The sequence below is a fragment of the Pimephales promelas genome, chromosome 16 (genome assembly GCF_988280905.1).
Source record: "Pimephales promelas chromosome 16, fPimPro1.hap1.1, whole genome shotgun sequence".
Classification (NCBI taxonomy): Eukaryota; Metazoa; Chordata; class Actinopteri; order Cypriniformes; family Leuciscidae; genus Pimephales; species Pimephales promelas.
The window spans coordinates 28,549,676-28,575,307 of record NC_142784.1 but is presented as its reverse complement, the minus strand read 5'-3'; the positions used below and the strand labels follow the sequence as shown (position 1 = coordinate 28,575,307).

General features: G+C 36.6%; 1 protein-coding gene across 1 annotated transcript in view; it reads left to right on the top strand.

The window, feature by feature from the left end:
* Window positions 1-1,573: 1,573 nt before the first annotated feature.
* gbe1b (glucan (1,4-alpha-), branching enzyme 1b) overlaps window positions 1,574-25,632 on the top strand; it is a 157,878-nt gene continuing 133,819 nt past the window's right edge. Inside the window, exons 1-2 of the mRNA XM_039670539.2 lie at window positions 1,574-1,784; window positions 24,032-24,201. Coding sequence (XP_039526473.2) covers window positions 1,687-1,784; window positions 24,032-24,201 — 268 coding nt within the window. The 5' untranslated portion in view covers window positions 1,574-1,686. The remainder of the gene's footprint in view (window positions 1,785-24,031; window positions 24,202-25,632) is intronic.

Below are 25,632 nucleotides of genomic sequence, written 5' to 3'. Positions count from 1 at the left end.
AAGTGTTTCAATATTATCAAATATGAGCAGATATGAGATGAACTGCAGCCACGTGAAGTCTTAATTTAATGTTTCACTTCCATGCTATCTTTCTCTTAACACCCCCCCCCCCCCCCCCACCCCCAATCTAAAACTTTTATGATATTCAATAGGTCTAATTTGTTATGTGTACTTTCATTTCTGGCTTTTCAAAAACCTCTGATCTGAGTTTTTATGAGCACAAGCAGGTTCACAGAATAGTAACCTGCCAAATGTAAACAGGCAGAAGTCTTGCAGACTGTATAACACATCGATTCAAGGGCAAAACAACACAAAGCAAATCATTTTGTGGTTTGTGGTTGATAAAATTACATTAAAATCGGTGCAAAAACGCTTTATATTTGCTTTTTTGCTTTTTTTCGCTCTGTGAATTTTACAAATATACCCGCACTTCATCTTTATATCTCACCTTGAAACTTACCAAACAATATGGTGGCGTTCACATATTGCACATTATTCAGTATGCTGAAGGATAAAAAGATCAATAATGAATGAATACCTGGCCCCATGAAAGGGTTGCTTGCCCGTGTTATAAAGCTTCTAAGTCAAACTCTACTTTTATATAAAAAAAACTAAACATACTATATCTTAACACATGGACACATCTATTAATAATATAAAAACCTTTGTAAATGATAGGCCCTATAGTTAAAATAAATACATTTTTATTATATAAAATGCAGTGGTTCCAAAACTAGACCATTGAAACACACCATTTCAAGTCACCTTTTTAACTAATATTTAATATTATATATATATATATATATATATGTGTGTGTGTGTGTGTGTGTGTGTGTGTGTGTGTGTGTGTGTGTAATATGTTTTTATATTGTAATTCATCATTTCACATTGAATCTCCAAATTAAGAAACAAAGAACAGTATATTTTAAATATTTGTTTAATCGGATTAACTATGAAGGCTAGTGTCACATACTAATACTTATCCCTCTACTCTATCAAATCAATATTTAACATTTTTTTCTCAATTTCTGGGGACAAAATGAGTATATTTTGCGAGTATACTATTACAGTATATTTGTATTTTTACTGTCAGGTTTAAACAAATAAAATTTGTATTTAAGTGAACTTAAAAAAAAATCTTCGTATAAACCCATTATATGCAATATGTTATTTAAATAATGATATTATTATAAAAAAAAATTTAAATAGCTTTAGATGGAGTATGGTAGGCCATACTGTAGGAGGATATCAACATCACACCAGGATATTCATGCACACTACCTTTTTTTTCATTCTTAGCCTATCTAATTCATTTACATTTACAATAACAGTGATGTACAGAAGGAGGTCCGTCCATAAGCCATAAATAAAGCAAGGAGGTTGAACTTTGTCAAGGGCAAAAAAGTTCGATTACCCTCCTCCCCCAAAATCCTCCACTGTCTGAACGCTTCCGTGGATCCGTTAAAGCACCACGCAGTCATTTAAGAACACACATGAAAAGTGAGCGCAGGAATTGCCACATCCTTTCGTTGTGATATGGGCAGGGCATAAAAACATGACCCGTGTCTCAAATGACAGTGCAACACAAACCGCTACTTATTGCTCCATAGTGAAAGGAGCAGCCTCGCGCTCTGTCTTTAAATAAACGAAGGACTCGCTGCTCGATTGCTCTGGTCTGGCGCGAACATGGCAGATTCAGAGGATAATGTTACAATTCTTCATTTGAAGTCTCTTCTGGAAATGGACCCTTACCTCAAACCATTTGAAAAGGACTTCCAGAGGAGGTAAAACGCTGTTTAAAGAGTTATTTGCATCTTGTCGCTGGGTAATGGTCCTTTTCCCGTCCCGAAATCTGCTCAATGACTCGCAATGTCAGTCTGTCAGCCCTTCACACACCCGGTGCTTATGAGTTGTTATAGTAAATCAGTGTAGTGTCCATTAAGAGACAGCTGTATGCTCGCTGTCTGGATGTGTCAGTGCTGTGAGTGCCCTAATGAATATGTGAATATGGACATCTGATGGTTTCCATATGGAAGGTATGACAGTCCAATTCTTTGCAATGAACACGTTTTAACTCCAGGACCAGCACAAATATGCTTTAGGGCAGTATAGGACAGTAATTTATTAGTGATTTAAAAGTGCGTCATGGTCAGGGCTGCCAATTGACACTGTTCTCACGCTCTTACGACACACACACACCCACTAGTGTACAGCCACAACAACAACAATGGCCATAATAATATTTAGGTATTAAATCGGTTACTTAAGTCTGACATAATTATGAATGATTATGAATTTTTAAGTATCCAACACTAGTCAATAAGGAGTATTAGATTATGCAAACATTTAGGGTAGGTTTGGGTAAGATGTAAAACCCACATAAAAACCCAGAAATGACCCTCAACCCCTTTATCTGTTCTGTCAGAGTTGTTTCACTGTGTCAACCAACAACAGGAGGTTGAAACCTTCAGTAATATATATATATATATATATATATATATATATATATATATATATATATATATATAATATGTCCATATGAATATTCATATATATATATATATATATATATATATATATATATATATATATATATATATATATGAAGAGTTCAGATGCAAAAGCCTCTAAATGCCATTTGAAATTTTCTTCTTTAATGATGATTTTTGTCAAACTTGTATATTTAAGTTCAGTAATTTCACTTAAATAACAATTAATAGGTAATTATCCTTGCCATTTAAGTGAAATCACTGAACTTAAATATACAAGCTTGATAAAAATGATCCTTCTAGAAGAAAATTTTAAATGGCACTTAGAGGCTTTTGCATCTGAACTCTTCATATATATATATATATATATATGTGTATGTATGAATATTCATATAGACATATTATATATATATATATATATATATATATATATATCAATTTATATATATATCAATTTAGCCGGCTACTAATAAAAGACTACTATACAGACATTAAATAAACTAATATTTATTTAATAAATTAATAAAAATTAAATTAACAAAACTGCATAGTCTTAACTTTATGAATTAAATTGATTCTTATTAAAGTTACTAATGTTATTCAGAGCATTGGATGATTCTTTCATTTTCTTTTGTTTGATTAACATTAAATGACAGAGAGAGCAGTGGGTTTATTAGGCTGCTGTCACTTTAAGACCAAATGCACAGACCTAATACACTGACAAGCATTTGATTTCTTTCCCAGCTGTTTGGGTTAACTGAAGACATATTTAAAAAGTCCCCAAGACGGACATTTTGACACATTTTTGCATTTATTTGTCAGTTTAAAGGAACATTGCAGAAATTCTGAAATTTCTTACCATTACTGACACCAGTGGCCGTTAGAGAAACTGCAGCCTTGGATGAGACTGCAGCCAGTCTCATGCTCATTCTCGGTGCGCCAATGCTCATTGGCTGCACTAGATGTTTCCGTGAGTGTCTGGATTGACTGGAGGCTGGCCGTTTCTTTCCGTCTGCAGAGTCCATTTGAAACACTACTGCTGGCGATTACCTGCTTACTAATGGCTGCCGTACATATGTAAGCCAGAGTAGACGAGAACGCTCATGATGTCACCTTTTGTGAATTTTCACACCAATTCAGACCCGACTTCTCCACACACAATTGAGCCTACAGGCTGATAGGCTGACCATGGTGGACAGTCAAGGTGTCATTCTTTCTATTACATTACGGTTGGTTCATAAATGTACAAATGAAGACTCTACCTTAAAGATTTTTTTAAGTAAAAACCTACACATAGCCGCTTTAATTGTGCGCCCGAGTCCCAAAGTATAGTGCCATTGGGGTGTTGCCATAAAAACACAAAAATTCGAGTCACAAACTGCTCTGAGTATAACGTCACAGATTTTCATCTCTTTCAAATTACAGTTGCCATGGCGTGAAGTTGAACGCAGAATAAGCTTTGTTTTGATTCAGAAGGAACTGTAAAAGGTGGCTGCTGTTTTGTTTGGGGCGTTCTGTGACTGACGTCTGTCTAACTCTGCATAGCATGAAACGTGCTGATGATGTGTGATATCTGCGTGAGCAGGGTTTGCGGAGCGGAGGTATGAAATACATTGACAGGCCAGACTGATCTCATGAAGTAGCGTGTGTATGACACGCCAATTCGTATTTCCATTTTTGGCGTGCTATCAAGACGCATAATCGCCTTTCAGCGTGTTTATGAACGCCGTTGACTTAACGTTATATAAATATATGACTTACCTCAACCCCGTCCATAAACCTAACTGTCACTGGGGTTAATGGCATTTATAACTGTTCCCTTACCATCCTAGGTAAAAAAAAGATATGACTTACCTCAACCCCATCCCTAAACTTAACCGTCACTGGGGTTAATGGCATTTATGACTGGAGATTTGACTGCGTGTTCAGACACGCGGAATGATGCGGACGTTAATGGCGTAGACATATACGCATACACGCGGATACACGCGGATAGCTCAAAATGCGTGGAGATAACACGCCACCTGACTCGAAAGTGGCGTATATGTTTACGCAAAGGTCATGGTGTCATTGTGTTGTTGCCCTCGGAATGAGGGCAATGATTGGATGAATATTTTAAGCTCCTACACCTTCCACAGACAATATATAGGCCTATAAATATGAATGTTAGACCACTTAACTTAGTGATTGCTATTGTGAAGAGAATTTCAACCAGCATAACAAAAATGGTTTCTGGAACAAATCACCTACCCTGCCTTTAATTGATGTTGTGTTTTCTGGTGAATAATGATTTTACCTTGTATTATGTTGAATATCAAAGGTTTTTGGTGTTTATTTGTTAGTGTGGGACTTGTGGACACATTAATGTTTTTAGATTTGTGGAGTAAAAGTTTTTATTTTGAAGTAAAACGATTAAATCAGAGCTCGACAATATGAACATTTCAGTCACTTCGACTAAAAATAGATAGCCTATATGCGAATTGTAAAATGTATTTAGGTGCACATGTGCGAATAAAGTTTTTTTTTTTTGACGACGATGCTGTCACTGTTGAAAAAAATTAATAATAATCATGTGATCCACACAAACGCCTTCTAGACGTTATATTAATGTTAAACACGTAACCAGTGAGATAGATAGATAAATATGCAACATACATAAAGTATGAAGCCTATTAGCAATAATTTCAAAAGACCAAGTGCAGAAACTTTAGTGACATCCGAAACAGTCGACGCTGAGGAAAAAGGCGACAAAAATGATACCAGACGGCGCCGGTTGCCATGGCCAACTTTGAATTTCCAAATAATGCCGAATTTCAACTAACAATTTTACGTTCTGGGAACGTTAGTTCCGTTAGAACGTTCCCAAGAACGTTCTCTATTGGTGATTCAGGAAAGTTTTCTTAACGTAAATAGAACGTTAAAGGAGAACTCCGGCGCACAATGAACCTTTGGTCTAATAAGACATCGGTACATAGTCAACCGTTCGCTGAGATTTGTTTTCATGATAATCGAATGTAAAGAGTTTTATCTCTAAAAACTGTTTAGCGTATAATGCTAGTAATGGGGGCATTGACTAAGTAAAAAAATCGCTAGTTTATACCACTAACAAGGCTCAAAATAGCCCCACACTAACGCAGTAACATAATGAGGCTCCATCCGTGCAAAACGAAGCATTGAGAACTTTGTAAGTGTACAGACCGTTTAATAAGAAGATACTTTACGAAGACAGTTCACTTCACGTATACAAACAGGAGCCATCTTAAAAAATAGTCTCGATAAGTCAATCCCCGAACGCCGTGCTGACTGATCTGAACTGTATGAAGTTCAGCGAACTTCTGAACTCTATGAACGGCGTTCGGGGATTGACTTATCGAGACTATTTTTTAAGATGGCTCCTGCCTGTATACGCGAAGTGAACTGTCTTCATAAAGTATCTTCTTATTAAACGGTCTGTACACTTACAAAGTTCTCAATGCTTCGTTTTGTATGTATGGAGCCTCATTATGTTACTGCGTTAGTGTGGGGCTATTTTGAGCCTTGTTAGTGCTATAAACTAGCGATTTCTTTTTACTTAGTCAATGCCCCCATTACTAGCATTATACGCTAAACAGTTTTTAGAGATAAAACTCTTTACATTCGATTATCATGAAAACAAATCTCAGAGAACGGTTGACTATGTACCGATGTTTTATTAGACCAAAGGTTCATTGTTCGCCGGAGTTCTCCTTTAAGGAACATTCTGGAAACATTTATGGGAACGTTCCCTTTAACCCACAGGGAACATTCCTTAAACGTTCTCCTTAGGTTGTAAAATTAAACCTAAAAATAACCTATAGGGAACGTTCCTAGAACGTTCTTGTTTGGTTCCCCCAAAAATAACCAAATGGGAACCATACGGAACGTTATGGGAACGTTCTGTGTTTGCTGTGGTCGTTGAGGAGCTTTCCCCCTTCCATTTGTAAAGTGCAGGGAAAAGCGCTATATTTAACGAATTATTATAGTTACTGTCGCCCACTGCTGGTAGGTATGCATAATTTCTTTATATATGGCATTAAATGTAATGCTGCTAACGTTTTAAAATCAAATATTTATGTTCCATCCTGTCTTGTAAGATGCTTTCAGGCAGCATACTGTAGATGTAGATAATATGATGCGATATGATTTGATATCCCATCCCACAATCCTGTGCGTTGAGTTGATGGAAAGAATTTTAATGGCACCTGATGGCATTTATTATTGGCCTCTGTTACATGGCAAGGGTCAATGTTCCCGTTGGATTCTCGCAACATTGGCACTGTAATGAGATCATGTGACAAAAATAACAATGTAACAAACTACATTCTTTAACTGCATAAATTGTATGGTCTCGCGTACCTTTATTTTTTTGCATCAGCAGTATTCAGTACAACTCACTTAGCATGCATTACGCCGCTATTCCATTCATAGCCATACAAGGATGCTTAAAATGAATGGAAAGATAAATATTATTAGCCGCACATATTAATACGTAAAGACCTACAGGAAAGTGATGGATGACTTGAGGTGACCACCTTGATTTTGTAATTAAAGTGTCACTCATAATTATAGCTACAGTTTAACAGTGTTATGTTTGAGTATATGAACAACGATGCACAATTGGTACTCCAGATTCTGATTGCTTATGCCGGGAGACTTTGAGTGCTCTGTACCAATTAGCGATCCAGAGAGTGGCACTGTCAGCAACCGTATGCTCACCACTCGTCACTTTAATGCATGGTATGAACAGGGTTCAATGGCACCGTCTATACATTTTTATTATAATGATAACAATACCTAATTGCGTTGTTGCACACATTAAGTGTGCATGGCACAGTCTGCATATTTATGACTCAACATTCTCCATTCATTAGTGCCACAGAGACCACTGACAAGTGAAATGGAGTTCTTCATTATCGTTTTAATTAACACCAAAGTCTTGAGGGGTAGCCATCGAGGTATCTGAAAACATAGTACATGGTTTCTAATTTTACCCCTCTCTGCGGAACTGGCTTCGAAAGTGGAATAATGTGGTGTGAAATGTGTGTCACGGATTGACTCGGAAAAACCACATGGGATGTAAGAAACTAAGATTATTAAGGAGACTATACTCTTCTTGGCGTGTTCTGTAAAACTCTTTTTGAAATGAAGGTTAATAACATTTCATATTTCTGTGCTACTTTCATTTGCTCTGGATGAGAGAGCCCATAGGAATGGGCAATTGCAAATGAGAACTCTTAAATATCTCAATTGTTTCTCCTAGATTGCAGTGATAATTATAGAGAGCTATTTGAGAAGCCTTTTACTTCTCTATGGAAACCCATTTCCGTCACATAAAAAAAAAGTGCGTCGGTAAATCACAATTGTGACATAAAAAGTGATAATTATGACAAAATGTCGAAATTAGCCATGAGATAAGTTTTAAAGTAAACTATAAGACAAAAAGTCGAAATTGAGCAGTTGACATTTTAAGAAAATGTCAGATACATTGAAATTATATGAGTCAATTTTGACAAAGTTGAAATTTACAAATTCAAAATTTTATATAAAAAGTAAAAATTATGAGATGATAAAGTCTCATGACATAAAAAGTTAATAATTATAAAAATTTAAATAATTCACTTTTTGTCAATTTTGATTTTTTTTTTATGAATTAATGATTTTTTAATGATTTTTTTGTGTGAATTTTATACTTCTTAAATATTTTAGCATTAATCCAGAGTAATCTCATGTCTCCTCTTGTATTTCAGAGGAGATATCAAGAGTGTAATAATTGTTTCCAATAATTGCTCATTGAATTATTTCAAAACTAATTTGTCTTAACGTATTTGAATGTACATAAAAACTTTTTTTTTTTACACTCTAAAAAATACTGGGTTGTTTTAACCCAATTTTGGGTAAAATATGGACAAACCCAGCCATTGGGTTACATTTTTAAATTACATTTTTAACCCAATGGCTGGGTTTGTCCATATTTTACCCAAAATTGGGTTAAAACGACCCAGCATTTTTTAGAGTGTATGTTTAGGAGAACCATCATCAGCTGTTTTTTATTTTTTATTTAAATTAAATAGTGTTTTAAAATGTTACAAGCCAGATTTGACTTTGCATCACTGTCATATGCACCACAGCTCCATATATTGTGCACTGAGTTTGTTATAAAGCAGTGATGAAGGTCCAATTGATTTCCGGACTTAAGCAAGGTGGAAGTGAAGTTATTTGGAAGTAAGATGAACTTTGTTTTATTGGTTTTTGGTGGTGAAACCCTCTTATTGAGCTCAGACGGATTGCAAAGGGTCGTGCTCTGATAAACAAACACTCTAATAGGCTAACAAAGGCTAATCATTTACATGTTGCCCTGAATATCAGTAATCATCATGGGTAAACAGCCCGCGGAAACTGTTTTTCACCTGATCTCTCATACATATTTAGTTTCGCAAATTTCCCCTGCTAGCATGAGATGATGCAAACTTGTAAGCACTGAAGCTGTTTAACTAAACAAAATATAAATGAGATTTTGTCTAGAAAGGACACAATTTACACATTTGATGGGTTTCTGTTGTGAAGCACTATATTTACACCGATTTAACTTTATCTTTTTTACTATTGTGATGTATTTCAGAGTGAAACCAAAAATTTAATGAGAAAAATAAAGAGTGGAGCTTGTTTATATATTTTTATACAAATATAGTGCATTTATAAAAAGACTGTCATTTATTTAATTTAGTGTTTTTTATTTATTTATTTCAGTTTAACTTTAAAAGTTCAGACATAAAACCGAAGTTGTGATCTTATTGTGACGTATATCCGAAACGGCGAAAATGAGAAAAAAAGTTTGGCCGGGATTTGATTTCATCCTTCTGGAATTGAGTGAATTTAGGAAGTTGGGCGTTGCTAAATAAATGGTGGCAGATCTGCATTTTTGCAGTCAGTTGTGAAGGATATTTAATCTCACCCTCCGCTCAGACGCATCATGGAGAGAACAGACGTCATTTCGAAGGAGAGGGGAGGTTTACGTTTTTGATTAAAGATTACGAGGGCATATTAATTTTAAAAGAAATGCATCATTAATAAATAAGCACTGCAACATTCTGAAGAAAGAAATAAAACTCTCATTTAAATTTATAACTTGAACTCTTTTATTTCATCTAGCCTAGTTATCAAGTCTTTATTTAAAATTATCATGCATTAAAATTTATTTTAAATATTTATATATTATTTCATTTCATTTTTTTTTCCATAGGGCTGGGTTAAAAGTATCAATTTCTCAATTTTAATCGATTCTCATTTTGAAGAATGTATATCTATTTTTAAATCCCAAGAATCGGCTTTGTAGCACATGGAAGGCATTTTCTTTAAATCTATTAAATAATTAAAAAAAAAAAACAGAGTAACCATTTCATAGAAAACCTGTACACAAAATATGTGACAAATTAAAAGTGAAATTAAATTATTTCATTTTAATTTTAATTTTCAATGTGAAAATGCATCACCCCTGTCAAATTGAAAAATAAAATGTAATTGATGATTTTAACATTTCGTTTTTACAATCTCGCAAGACTGATAATATTAAAAAGAAAAGGCAAACCAACGTCAAACCTGGGGCTTTCTCAAGTCACACGTGCGTAGTGTGTACAATTTATTGAAACTATTATGTTGTGATTAATAAATAAAAACAAGTAAACATGTATTCGCTTCAGTGTGGGCTCGACAAAAGTGTGAATCGAGGGCGCATATCGACTGTAAAGGGGGCCTAAAATGAAAAATGTGACACCATATGGTCTCATGGACTTAATGGACACGCGTGGCGGCAGCCATTTTAAGTCCACAAGACCGAAAGTGCATATGAAGTGTGCCATTTGGGACAGGGTCATTGAATAGACTACTGTTGAATCGCAAGTTTGTGAATCTTAAGTTTAATCAAATCGTGAAATTTGTGTCAATGCCCAGCCCTAATTCTTTTTTATATGGGTTTAGTTTTAATTCTGAATAGTATTTATTTTGAAAAATATATTATAAATTTTTGAATAATATTATATATAAAGGCATACTCTAATATGCTTATAAATAGTTGACATTCTGTGCTTTTTTTTTCAATCATTCATGATCAGTGTGAACAGAGCAAGTGTTTACCATCCTTTTCCTTTACATTGTATACAGATTTCACATCGCTCTTGAGTATGGTGTTTTTCGTAGAATAAGTGTTTTTTTCGGTGCATGTTTATGAGGTGACTGGATCATGCTGAACACACATCTGTGTGTCACAGCCCATTCCAGCAGCAGCGAAGCTTTTGCGGACTCCGGGGAGCCCCGGGCGAGCCTCGCACACCTGTCTGGCCCCTGAAATCCCCTCTCCTCCCCATATATAATTGTATAGGTGCCAGCGCAATAGCTGCTCGGTTCTTGATCAAACCCAGCGTCAAGAGGCCCCTGAGCAACAGGAGTGTTTCTTATGAATGCAAGCGTCAAAATCAACAAGGTCTTGCGGGCAGCTCTGAATCACGCTGTACATCAACAGAGGGAATGAAGTGTCAGGAATTCAGATGATTAAAGAGACTTGGTAAACTTCAAACTGGGATTGATATGTGTTGCCTTATCACTTGCTATCGGAGCTTCAGAAAAGTTGTTGTGTGGAACTTTAAATATTTTTTAGATTATGAACCGTTAGTGCACAAAGTAGAACAAAAGCCTTCTTTTATGTCAAGAAGTGAGAGATTTTTGATTTTGCAATATTTCTTTCTGTGACTGTGTGGATCTTATTTGTCTTCGCCTTTTTTTGCACAGCAGTTTGTTTGTTTTTTGTTTTAAAATCTTACATTTTTGAGAGAAAAACCTGTTTGAATAGCTTTATGTAGTCCCCCTGTAGTCAATTTTATCCTTTAAAACTCATCTTTGATCACGAAAATGACATTTGAACGTTTTATCCTTGAAAAAAATAGCTTGAATGTAATTCTATACCCGTGCCTAATTTAGTAAACCTGGTTTTATGCACATTAGCCCCGCCTACACTCACTCACACCAGAACCACTTGTTGACTGATTCACTTTGCTACCAGATTAAAAAAAATATAGCCTATTATGTTATTTTTTGTAGAACTTGGTGTAAAGTTCTCATTTGAGGTGGTGCTGCCCTCAAATTTAAGTCTGAAGCCCTGTGAACTTAAAATAAACCGCAAATCGTAATATCTGTACGTTAAGTATTTTGTGGGAAATTTGAATAATTGCATTGATTGCAAGCTGATTTAAGATGTGCCCTTAAATTTTCTGCTTGTGCTCCTAAAATTTTCAGTCAGGGGCAACAGTGCTCCTAGTAAAAAAAGTTAGTCTGGAGCCATGCTACAATTCACAATTTGCCTAACAGTGCAGCCCTAGTTTTGATTTATTCATCCTAATGTTGCCATATTCTGTGACATTCCACATTACACTGTAAATTCTGAAAATCATAGGCCCCTATTAGTGAGTGTACTTGTCTGTAAATTCCACGAGATTACCCATTTCCCATTTTTAGGTTTCGGAAGGGTGCTCATCAGCGTTCCCTTGTGGCTGCTATGTAACCTCAGTGCACTTCACAGTGAGTTATTACCCAACAGTCTATGCGGCGTCATCAAAGTGTGAAGTCAAAGGACAGCCGCAAGGGGTTAGTGTGGCATTTGGGACAGGCCTGCAGTAATACCAAGGTCTCGAATGTGTGTAAACAGCAATCTTGGCACACCGTTATTCCCAAAATAATAATATCAGGTTTTCCACTGTGCAGAGAATGGTGATGTTAGGCCACCAGTGCACCTGGAGGTCTGTAGCTTTCTGTGAAGTTATAGATTAATGAAAGACATTTGAACTGACTGACCGAGTCTCATGAAAGCTGAGAAAAGATTCAAGAATATATCTTAAATTTTTCATGAAGACAATGATGCTATTTTTACCATAAGGCAAAAAAAGAATATTATATTATAATGAAGAATATATATATAAAAATATAAATATAATTTATATTTATAATTTATATATTCTTCATTTATAATATAATTTATATTATAAATGAAGAATATATAAATAAGTATCAAATTAAAATATCATTTTAAGTGAAAAAGTATACATTGTAATGTGATATCTGGTGAAAATGTTGTTCTTGAATATTTTGTCAACTTTTTTTAATGTCCCTAAAACATACATTCATTTTCTTTCTGCAAAAATAATTTCTTTTTTATGCCACTCAATCAGTTAATCGATCAATCGCGATCTTCCTTCCATTTCTCCCTTGCCTCCTTCCCTTTCTCCCTTCCTTCCTTCCTTCTTTCCTTCCTTCCTTCTTTCCTCCCCTCCCTTTCTCCCTTCATTCCTTCCCTCACTCACTTCCTCCCTCACTTTCTTCCTCCCTTCCTTCCTTCCATCCTTCCTTTCTTCCTTCCTCCCTCACTTCCTTTCTTCCTCCGTCACTCACTTCCTCCCTCACTTCCTTTCTTCCTCCGTCACTCACTTCCTCACTCACTTCCTCCCTTCCTTCCATCCTTCCTTCCTTCCTTCCTCCCTCCCCCACTCACTTCCTCCCTCACTTCCTTTCTTCCTCCGTCACTCACTGGGTGCTTCTCAATATCCCTCTTCGTCTCCTCGCTCCTCCGTCCTCCCTCCTATGACCCGGAAACCGATCGAGCTCAGCCATCTTGAAGGACATCTCAATTCTCTAATTGCACCGTGAGGAGTCGAGGATCGAGGAGATAGGAGGCTTCCTGAGGAGTCATAAGCAAGGATACACAGGTGCATCCTACGCGGAACTGTTATACTGACTAAACGTGACGCACGTGTCAATTCTCCTCCCCCTTCACATCGGTCACAATCATTTTAATTTATACTTTACCTTTGCAGTTTATATAAACCACACATCTCAGATATTTCAACAGTATAGTCTATCTTTATTATTATTTATTATGAATTACCAAACTTCAACAACATAAGGGCAGATCCTTTTAGCGCTGCTGATGACACTGTGGAGTGACGCTCGAGTGATCAAGAATTCCAATGGATATAAAAAAGCTTTTATTCGATTCCTCTGTCCTCCTTTCCTTTCCTCGCTTCCTTCCCTCACGTCCTACAGGGGGTGGAGCTGAGACGCAAGGAAAGGAAGCAAGGAAAGGAAACGAGGATGCACAAATAAGAAATGAGAAGCACCCACTTCCTCCCTTCCTTCCATCCTTCCTTCCTCCCTCACTCACTTCCTCCCTCCCTCACTTCCTTTCTTCCTCCGTCACTCACTCACTTCCTTCCTTCCTTCCTTCCTTCCTTCCTTACTTACTTACTTACTTACTTCCTTACTTACTTCCTTACTTATTTATTTATTTATTTATTTATTTATTTATTTATTTATTTACTTACTTACTTGCTTACTTACTTCTTTACTTACAGTACTTACTGACTTGCTGGTACTATTTATATTGTGAATTCCGAAAAATATGGTTACACTTAAACTTATGTTTTTCTTGTATTTTTGTCATCTATTTTTTTAATTTCTCTAAAAGTACTTTCATGTAACCTCAAACTTTCTTTTGACACAGTTTCACAAAGACTTCTGGGAAAAGCCAGCATTCTGTTCTCTAGACTGTGTCTCGTTACATTCTCTCAGCTGATTCAGAAAGAGCATGAAATGCAGTCGGATTTGGTCTCCATCTGGGACTGGGATATTTCCAAGCAGTCTCTCTCTGACAGTTACTCAGCCAACTGTACATCTGTGAGGAAAACAGTTGAAACTAAGTAAACAAACTGTGGGGACACTGGTAAGGTCAATGGGTCACATTCTCTGCACGATATTGGCACAATGTGTCAGGGCTTCAAGGTGGTTAACCAGAATGATCTTGGTTCGAATCCAAATCTTGGATACTTGGATGTCTGGGATACAGGCCTACTATTGGGTTAAGTCCTTGAACAAGGCACTTAATCTAGAGCTGATTGCTGCAACATGGGGCTAGTGTCAATACATTTCACTTTCTAAACAAAAGGTACTTTAAAGAAACCACAAGCACTGGTGTTTGTTGTGTGACATCAGGATACGTTCATCTATTTGATGAATTAATTAGCACGTCATGTACTTAATTTGATTACAAGTAAACATACTAAAAAGCTCTCGCTCTTTGAGTGGTGTTATTTAAAAGTAACGGCTGGCTGTATTATGAATAGAACATCATTTGAGTTGAATGAAGGTAATTATACAAATAACTTTTTTAGTCTGTTCATGGCACTAGTTGTCTTTTAAAGCTCAACAGTCCTCTGTAAATTACACTCTGCGTTCTTATTAATTTGTTTTTATACTCGCGCACACTTAGATTTTGGACATGATTTTGTCATCTGAGACAGACTTTTGGGAATTGTAACAGATTTTGTGTTGTAGGGCACACTTTGATCACTTAATATGGCATGCTCATTGACTGCCAAATAATTGCCTTTGAAATGAGATGTAGCCTTTGACGAACTTCTGACAGTAGGTGCGTTCCACTCGACCGTAAGTGGACTGCGAAGTGGACTTTACAGGGTATTTCGCCGTCTTAAGTTAGATTCCAATTCGAAGGGAACGAACATGCTCAGTTCGAAGGGCACTGCAAACGGCATAGGGAATAAGGGAACATCGATACATCACTTCAACTGATATACCGTGTTCAGGGAGTAGGGAGCAGTGAACACTGCGTAGGGACCCTGTCGAATGGAACGCACCTAGTGTCAGAAATTTTAAGTTACGGTCCTAAAATGTGTCTGGTCCTACGACGGGCCATTTCTACCGATTCCCTCTTTTGCCCAGCCAACTGTCTCCAAACTCTTGTTTCATTTTCTGTGCCAGGCAAGACATTGCCAGCATTTTTCTGTAAGTGCTTGCTGGGTTTGTGTGGTACGATTTTAATGTTGGCAATATTAGAACATGGCACGATTGACTGTCCAGTCAACGACATCAATCTGCCTCGGCTTTAACGCAAGATCTCACCGAGTTCATATCGTACAACACGACAAACAGCAAACTCAAGGGACAGATATAAACCACACAGCAGACACCCAGCTTTAGAAAGGACATCTATAGTCTTGTAATTTGCACTCATTATTACTAATAAGCGGGTGTGCTGAAGTTCTGATTTCACTGACGTTCAGGTACTGGTAATGACCGTGTTGGAAATCAGCTTCCTATGAAGTCACCTTGACTGTCTGATTGAGATGCAGTTTCTGATCTCTCCTCTAGACTCTAATCATCTGGGACACAAGCCTGCGGACATGCGGAGAATATCACTACCTTATGGTGCGGCAGTAGGCCAACCCTCCCTCCGCTCCTCAAACACTGATTTCTTGTAATGGCAGTGGCTCTCATAATAACAGAGCAGCTGAAGTTTGACAGTCGGCATGGACTGGGAGGGGGTCGGATTAATTTTCTTGCATATAGCTATCGGGTTCTTGCTTTCGTGTTTGCCTTTTAGGTTGTCCCAAATACACTGAAGTTGAAATGAATAGAGAAGCCGATTCAGTGTAAAACACCTTTTACAGGGAAAAACATCCCTTTATAGGGGCCATGTAAGTTGGTGTTCTCATTTACCCAGCTCAGGTCGATGTCACAAGATTCGATTGCCTTGCAGAATCCAATCCCTCTTATTGTCGGCATGAAACAGAAGTTGCAATTAGTCTTTTCTTCCCTATTATTGTGACTTATTTGAGTAAAACGGCTTCTCGAATAAGGAAAAATGTAGGGCTGACTTGATTTTGATCATGGGGAATTGATTGGATGGTTGTGATTAGCTATTGGTCGATCTCATGTGAGTGACAGGTTCTCCCGCCCTTGCGCCAATGTTGCTGTCCAAACGTGAAGTGCAGTATGATTTAAAGTAACCCTCTTAGGCCGGATTCACATATAGCGCCTAAAAATGCGTAGAAAACGCTGGGCGTGCCACATTCTCCTTTTTACAAAGCGCTAGGGTGGTTGCGCTCAGGTTGGTTCTTGTCACGTGACTTACCGTGCGCTTATGGTGCACTTGAGGCATTCTGAAAAGTTGAGATGTTTTTATCTTGCGCGTTGCACCGCGACCGCGTCACTTCTATTATGAGCGCGCATAACACGCGCGCCTACATTTGAAGTAACGAACTTGAACACGCAAAAGACAACCCGGTCTCATCCCAAGACGTCATATAACTGACGTTTTGGGACGTCTTTTGACCATACGTCAATATTCGCCTTTTTAGGGCCCCCTTAAACGTCGGTAGATGAGGTTATGGGATCCTAACTCTACCCCAGACCTAAACCTAACCCTAAACCTAACCCGTCACCTAACTGACGTTAAAGGTAAAGCGTCAGTTGTATGACGGCCCGGGATCGCCATCTACCGACGTTTAAGGGGGCCCTAAAAAGGCGGATATTGACGTATGGTCAAGACGTCCCAAGACGTCAGTTATATGACTTTTTGGGATGAGACTGTGTTACAAAAGACGCGATATGTGAACAGGCCCTTATTCTTTTTTTGGGGGGGGATATTTCCTTTCATTTAGTGTGTAATATAACTGTGCATTGTAAATGAAGTTATTTTCGGAGTCCCGAAAGAAAGAACCGATTGTGAGTCTAAAACGAGTCGTCAGTAATTCCAGTCTTACTTCAATGGGACTACGTAGGTTTGTAATATTTACTTAATGCCTGCCTGTGGTCTTCATTGGCTGCCTGTGAACATCATCTACTTTGACCCTCAAACGCTCTAGTTTTAGCTGAGGCCTGGAAGAGTTCGGTTCATGTTTTCGACATGTCGAGAAGACACTGTTTTCTACGCTAAAGCAAAAGCAAATCCACTTTGCACTTCCAAAGACCGAAATTGATACGGCTAAACCGGCGTCCAATCTTTACTGTTCGTATCAAGTCCTGAGGAAGATCTGGAACTGAAATTCAGATATGGTAATGAGCGCTTGGGTTATTGCTGTGTAAGTGGTAGACCAATCAATACAGACTGGGGCATCTGACCAATCAGAGAAGAGTATGCTCTCAGTAAGGTTGGGTTTAGAGAGACCAAATCCTCTATCAAACCAATTCAGACGCTGTGAGAAAAGAGGTGATATTATATTATTAGACAATGAAGGTGTTTTTTTTTTTTTTGGATGCAAGCACTTCAAAACAAAATTAGGAACATTTAAAATGGTATAGTATGGACACATTAAATGTAAAGCTAACTATAGAGTTATTGCAATATTAATTTAAGTAACCCTTTGAATAAACTGCAATGTGCTCATTTTTTTTACTCTAGAGCAGAGCATGAGAACTGCCCAAATTCTTTGAGGAATAGATTCAACAAGGTGCTGGAAATATTCCTCTGAGATTTTGATCCATATTCACATGATAGCATCACACATTTGTCACAGATTTGTCGGCTGCACCCCCATGATGCGAATCACCCGTTCCACCACATCCCAAAGGTGCTCTACTGGAATGGGATCTGACATTGGAAGCCATTTGAGAGAACTCCTTGTCAGATTCTTTGTGCTTTGTGACATGGTGTGTTAGCCTGCTGTAAGTAGCCATCTGAAGATGGGTACATTGTGGTCATAAATGGAAGGACAGGTCAGTAACAATACTCAAGTAGGCTGTGGCTTTGAAATGATGCTCAGCTAGTAGGGGCCCAAAGTGTGGCAAGAAAAAATACCATTACACCATAGCCAGCAGGCAGGATGGATTTATGCTTTCATGTTATTTGACAAATTCTGACCCTACCATCCGAATGTCGGAGTAGAAATCGAGGCTCATCAGACCAGGTCATGTTTTTACAACCTTCCATTTTCCAACTTTGGTGAGCCTGTGTGAATTGTAGCCTCATTTTCCTGTTCTTAGCTGACAGGAGTGACACCTGTGAGACCAGTGTGGTCTTCTGCTGCTGTAACCCATCTGCTTCAAGGTTCAGTGTGTTCAGAGATGCTCTTCTAAAGACCTCGGTTGAAACGAATGATTATTTTTTTGAGTTAAGGTTTCCTTTCTATCATCCCAAACCAGTCTGGTCATTCTCATCTGACCTCTGGCATCAAGGCATTTTTTGCCACATAACTCGCCCTCACCGGATATTTACTCTCTTTCTGACCATTCTCTGATGATAAACCTAAATCCTAGTAGAGTCTGTTACCAGTCTGGCATAAACAACCATGCCATGTTTAAAGTCACTTAAATTTTTCTTCCCCATTATGATGCTCAGTTTGAACTTCAGCAGACCGTCTTGACTAGTGTTGTCAAAATATTCGGTACTTCGGTACCAAGTCGATACTAAAAATTTAGAAACATTACGGTACCAAGTATCGTAGGTACCGAGTACCTGGTCAAACCCGGTTCTGGATGCGCTTGCATGCACAAAGGGCGTGCAGTTGCGGCGTCTTCATGAAAGCGCCAAGACTTGGCGACCGGTGGCTCTGCTGAAAACACTAAATTTTAACGCTGCATCTTCTGCTTGTCTTTGTGTGAATGAACGGCGCAGATGCGTGGTTTCATTTAACGTTACCTCACACACGAGTGACGCTCACGCTGTTTTCAGTCTCAGCTGCCTCACGATATGATAAGATTCATGATTCCATTCATCTCCGAGAGTCACTTCATGAGCATTTTACCATTTTGTTTGAGAAAAACTATCGTCATATAATAATACACACACATAAACTCAAAGATCTTCCCGGCAACCCGTCAAAATAAAAGTTTGGTTTAACAAAAGAAATTGACAGAAATAATTATATTAGGCTATTGTACAATAGATTTAACTACGTCTCCATTCATTAAAAATACTACTACTACTAATAATAATAATAATGTATTGACAGAAATAATTATATTAGGCTATTGTACAATAGATTTAACTACGTCTCCATTCATTAAAAATACTACTACTACTAATAATAATAATAATGTGTGAGAACTTCGGTTGCTTATTTTTCACTTGATTTTTTTTTTTTAAGCAATATTTCTCAATATCATCAATATTTTCGTTTAAGCCGCTTGTAGCCTTCAATGTTTTTATAAATTTACCGTCATAAATAATAAAGTCATTGAATTGATCATATTTTCTTCAAATAGTTAAATTGGAAAAATAGTTTGATTTTGCTATGGTACCGAAATTTGTACCGAGAAGCGAAAGATTTTTAACGGTATCGGTACCGACTACTGGAATTTTGGTACCGTGACACATCCCTAGTCTTGACCATGCCTACATGCCTAAATGCATTGATTTGCTGCTATGTGATTGGCTGATTATTCGCATGAACGAGCAGTTAAACGTGTATACCAAATTAAGTGGCCGGATTATGCTGAATTTTAGTATCAAATCATCCATTCTCATTCATAATGATAGCAGACAAGGATGAAGGATGGATTAGTAAGCCAGTAACCTTTTTAAATGTGACACTGTTACAGTGCTGTCCATCTGTGCATTGATTTATGGTAATTTCTTTTAATGCTTAAAAAGAAAAAATGTCAGTCTCCACTCCAAAATTATGAGTTTGACACTGACCGACCGAATATGAGCACATTTGTATTCATATCATAATATTTCTTTGCATGTTAAAGTGGTCCATGAGAGAAACTTTGAAAAGGCTTAACTTTAAAACCAAATGCCAAAGATTAAACGGCTTCGCTATGATCTCATATGACAATGAATTCATTGATGAACAGCCAAGTTTGACGGTACAGCTTTAGATGAAGGCTTAAGTGAATCTGGGAGGTGGTATGAATTAATGATGAACAATCACAACATTTATTTATCTGGGTTATTAATGTTAATTATAGATTGAAACACACACTTATTTTGTTCATACATATTTTTTTTTTTTTAAATAAGTCTTTTATTTGATCAAAAATACAGTAATATTGTGAATAATTTTCTTTTTTAATATATTTTGCCTAATATTGATGTTTAAACAGTCATACATTTTTTTTCCGGATACTTTTTATTGAATAGAAAAAAACCCCCAAGCATCTATTTGAAATAAATCTTTAATAAAAATAAAATTGTAAATGTAAATTGTAAATGTGTCCTTGTTGCATACAAGTATTAATTCAAAAATAGTACTGACTGCAAACTTTTGATTATGTACAATGATCAATAGTAGATTTTTGAATTAACATTAATCTGGTGGATTAATCTATAATGGATTACTGTAGGTATGCAAAAATATATTTTTGTTACATGTTTGTCAAATGACAAATTCATCATCAGTGTTTCTGAAGAGTTGACATGTGCTATTTTCTCCTACAACATTTAGTTAGTTGTATTTAGTTAGTTTGTGATTCATTTTGTTATACATTTGTTCATTGTGTGATTTCCAATGGCTGTGATCTACAGAGGAGACATTTGAGAGAGTTTTCACAGTGGCTTTTAGCATGCCGACAGCGTGCTCCGCTTTAGTGTACAAGTAACAGTTAGACTGACAACACAGTGAAGCACTCTCTTGGTCTGATGTCTCTGAATTTGTCCTTTTTTTAGCCTCACTACTACAGAAGCTTTGCTTTATATGCTTTATGTGAATCCAGAAACTTAACTCACACAATACATTTAGAGACATACCATTAGACTGCTGTGAGAAATAATCTTCTCATAATAAATCATTTTTTGGTCAATGTTTTTTTTTTTTTTGTAAAGGACTATAATAGTTTTGTGTTATTTTAAATTTTATTTATTTAGTCAGTTGCACTCTAACAATGCATGTGAAAAGTAAAACTGCCTGTCCATTGGCAATAATATATAAATTTTTCAAATTTTTACACCTCTTCCCAAACAACCAGCCTCAAGCAAGAGCCAATGAATACATCGTTTACCACATTCCTAAGGGAAAAATATACCACAAGTGAACCTGTGGTCCATTTAGACCAGGGGTGCCCAAACTTTTTCCTATGAAGGGCCAAAAATCAAAGTTGATTGTGGGTCGTGGGCCAAAAGTAAATTTTGCATCATAAATCAAATGGTATTACATTAAAGTTGCAATGGGTTTATTTATTTTATAATATTTAAAATTAATATAAAGCAACTTCAATCTGATTAACTAATGCAGTTTTATTTGTTAAGTTTTGCATTTTAAAGAACGTTTTACAATAAAAGCAACAATCAAGTGGTCAATGTAAAATACAGTTCAATGCCAAAGCAATAATAAAACCATGTGGTTGTCGGTGACCTAATGAGAGACATGAAGCTGGTCCTTATTTTTCAGAAATGCTTTGATTTTGCCATTACTGCATTTAATTTGTGCTGCACCTTGAATTGCGCATTGACAGGGGAAAAAAAATCTTAATTCTTTTACATTTAATTTAAACATTTAATATCAGTTTACTCTGTTGTAGTTCAACAATAAATCAAACAGAACTGTTATGTCAAATTAGAAATTACGATCTGTGTCGAAGGTATCACCCCCTCTCGCCCCTCTCCCAGGACGGTATGGCGGGCCAAATCAAAGGATACCACGGGCCAACTTTGACATCAAAAACGGTCATCGGACATTTGTTTTGAAGGTGTTTGAAACCTAAATGAACAAGCCCAAAGGGTTCTGTCAGACCATGCCAGGCATGTCCGCTCATCAGGTTTAAAGTTTGCAAGATGTTGACAGATTTTGGCTATGCAGACTGGAACAGCTTGCCCTCTTCATCCTCGGGCATCATACAAGAGCAAGAGAAATACAAAAAAAAAAAAAAAAAAAAACTTTTTCAAAAAATTTGGTTCAGGGCTTACAACTTTCGCTCTGAAATTGCTTGTAGACTTTTGAAATGTTTACAAACAGAAAGTACCTGAATGAAAATTTTGAAGTAGAAAATAATATTTTTGTAAAATAATTTTTGTTACAGTAAAGCATTTCCTAAATCATTCAGCCCATAAAGGATGTAAAAATAGGCATATTCCTATTTTTTTTTTCTTCAAAAATAGTTTTAATATATTAAATGTATATAAAGAAATACATATTTATCAAAAAGTTGGCGCTCATTTGCAGAACGTTTCTTGCATAAATGTTTCTCATGCTGTAAAATCAGCAACTCTCATTGAAAACGAATGACTTCCAGTTGTTTTATCGCAGAAAATCATCCTGTGTGTGAGTGCCGTAGGCATTAGACAGACCGCTGAGAGCTTAGCTGTTTATTCTGCATTTAAATCTTGTAGCGACTTCATCCAACCAGCGAATCTTATAAGCAGCAGGTGGCAAAGGGGATCTTAAATGCTATTGATTGTTTTGACAAATGAGAATTTGCCATAAGGTGTGTTCTCCTCCAATGTGTTGAGAGCTTCTACATTTCAAAAGCAGATGTTTAAATCACTTTTAATGTAGAGCTGTGGAACAGAAATATAGGTTGTTCGGAAATAAACTTGAGTAAAAACTCACGAGCGTGTTTCTTTTAAGCTCTGAAATACCTTAAATGATGATTAGTAAGGCAGACTTTTGCCTTTGCTCTGTTGAATGGGCAGCTGTTTTCACATACTAATGAGGTGTCCTTTTAATATAATGGTTTTAGTTTAGCTTAAATACAAAATATAGATTGAATAGTTAAATCTTACAAATACTTTTCACCACAAAATTAAAAGTAAAATAAATAAGCCTGTATTTTTGCTGCATTGTGACATGATTTAAAGGGATAGTTCACTTTGAAATTAATTTTTGATATGTTTTGGCTTCCAAGAGGTGTCTTTGTTTCCACAGTATTTTCAATTTTTATATTTTTAGGTCAAACTGTTCTTGTCTGTCAGTCATATAATGCAGGTCTATGGTCACCACCTCAAAGAGCATGCACAGAGAAGTCCAAGTTAAATGATTTAATGACTCGTAAATGTAACACACTGTTGGCATAAGACAAGAAACGAGCGGTTTGTGTGAGAAAACGAAGAGTATGATTTGTTAATATAATAAATTGATAAGCTAGCATATTTATGAACAAGAAAAAGTGAGGTGGGGGGAGTACAGAGCCTTGTGGTACACCTTTGTTGATGGCCAGAAGGTGGGAGGTGAACTTCATCTGCCTTGTAAAAAATCGAACAGGCAGCAGCTTTCGGCTGGCACGATGCCCGTATTTCTGTTTTAAGAAGGTGGAAAACAGAAGTGAAGTCAAAGAACAGGATGCGTGCCTAGGTGTTTAGTGTCTCCGGGTGATGTAATGTAGTGTGTCAAAGATGCCAGGTCAATGGCATTCTCCATCAATATGCATGAGTGGGCGACTGTTTTCAACTTTGAGATTTCAAAGGCGATCCTGAGGGTAAATGCGGTTCTTCTGCAAAGGGGATGTTCAATAGGAGGCGTATAAAATAGTATCAAATATGAAATATTAACTTTTTAAATAATTCAGTTTAAGCTCTTGAAAGCAAAATAATCTGGTTAACGGCCTTTCACATTTCTCTTAGTTGGTTTTCTTGTGTATTAGGGTTAGCTTGTTTTGTATTTCGCCCCTAGCATCTTTATGGTATGATGTATTTATTATGGCATGTTAATGATTTGGTGTTGTGGAACTTGTGTGAGATACGTAAAGCAGATTGACTCTGTATTTTTCTGTCCGTGTTTGTTAAGAAGTGTTCCTCTGCTTTGTTTTGGAAGGTATGGGCTGTTTGAGAAGCAGCTCGCACTCCTTGAGGAGGCTGAAGGTGGCTTTGATCAGTTCACAAGCAGCTATAGCAGTTATGGAGTACAGCGGATGCCAGACAACAGCCTCTTCTTTAAGGAGTGGGCCCCAGCCGCCGAGGCTCTTTTCCTCACTGGAGACTTCAGTACGTCTTTTCTCATTCTAAAATCACGTGTATATGACTCTGCACATCAATACTGATTATTTTAATTGCTTACAATATTAAGCTATACCGTACTGGCTTAAATTACAACATGGTTTTGTAAATAAGGTCAAATATTTTATTTATTTTTCTGATTTTGTATATTTAGTCCATTTAATTCACAAGTGTATGATATGATTCTGCATATAAATAATGCTAAAATATTTAATATGTTATTATACGCTGAAATTGCAGTGCTCAGTTTTAGTATGTAAATAGGGTAAAATATTCATTTAATTATATTAACTATACTTAAATGTAGGGCTGGGCGATATGGCCAAAAAATCATATCTCGATATTTTTTGGTCAAATGGCGATATACGATATATATCTCGGTACTTTCTACGTTTTCTATTTAGATAAAGAAAATCTTTATATTTAAAATATATATATATATATATATATATATATATTCACATTCGGCCCAATGATATCCTAAACAATGTTGATATTGAAGGATATGGAAACAAATATAATATAGGCTATGCAATATATTATGTGCAAAAAGCTTTTGTTTTTATATTGACTAAAGGCTAAACTAAAAATGAAAATAAAAACAAAAGCACAAACTAATTAGCCTGCATTTGATTACCCCATTATAATTACTTTCACTTTCATTAAAAATATATACTTGTAGGTTTAAAATTCCACATATGGCACATTTATTTTCTCCAACAACAAATATTTTAGCAATATGTTTATTTTAGTCAGAATTATTGCGTACTACGTAGTACTATTCACGCGCATGCGCGCGCCGGCGCTCGTTCAAGGAAGCATGAATTTTAGCGGAGATTCACTTGCAGAAACTCGTCCTCTTCTGACATGGACATATTTGTTGTGAAATGGACATATTTGCTTTACTTTCTGACATTTACAGATGGAGAATATACCTGTGAAATGTAAGTTGAGCACTGAGGAAAGCACCACATCTCAAACGCATTAAACAGCGCAAGTATATCTTGTCAGTCAGCAACAGTGTCTTTTAGAGCATTTGACAGGGCGGCAAGCTGCCTTAAACTTGTTAACTATATCAAAGTGATTTTGACGCAATTAATATAAGCTTGTGTCATGTTTAGGACAAATTGTACTACGTAGCCTATAGCTACTTTCACTGCAGCAGCTCACACTGCAACCTCCGCTATTTTTCAGATGTGCTCATATCAAACTACTGTATCGATATAAACGGTATTGCCTCATTCCATATCGTTTCAAAAAATATAACGATACATCGTACAAACTCGATATATCGCCCAGCCCTACTTAAATGTATTTTAAGTAGTTAAATCTATTTTAATTATGCTTGAAATGCAACACAGTTTTATGTAAATAAGGTCAAATATTTAATTTATTTTCAGGTTTTGCATATTTAGTCCA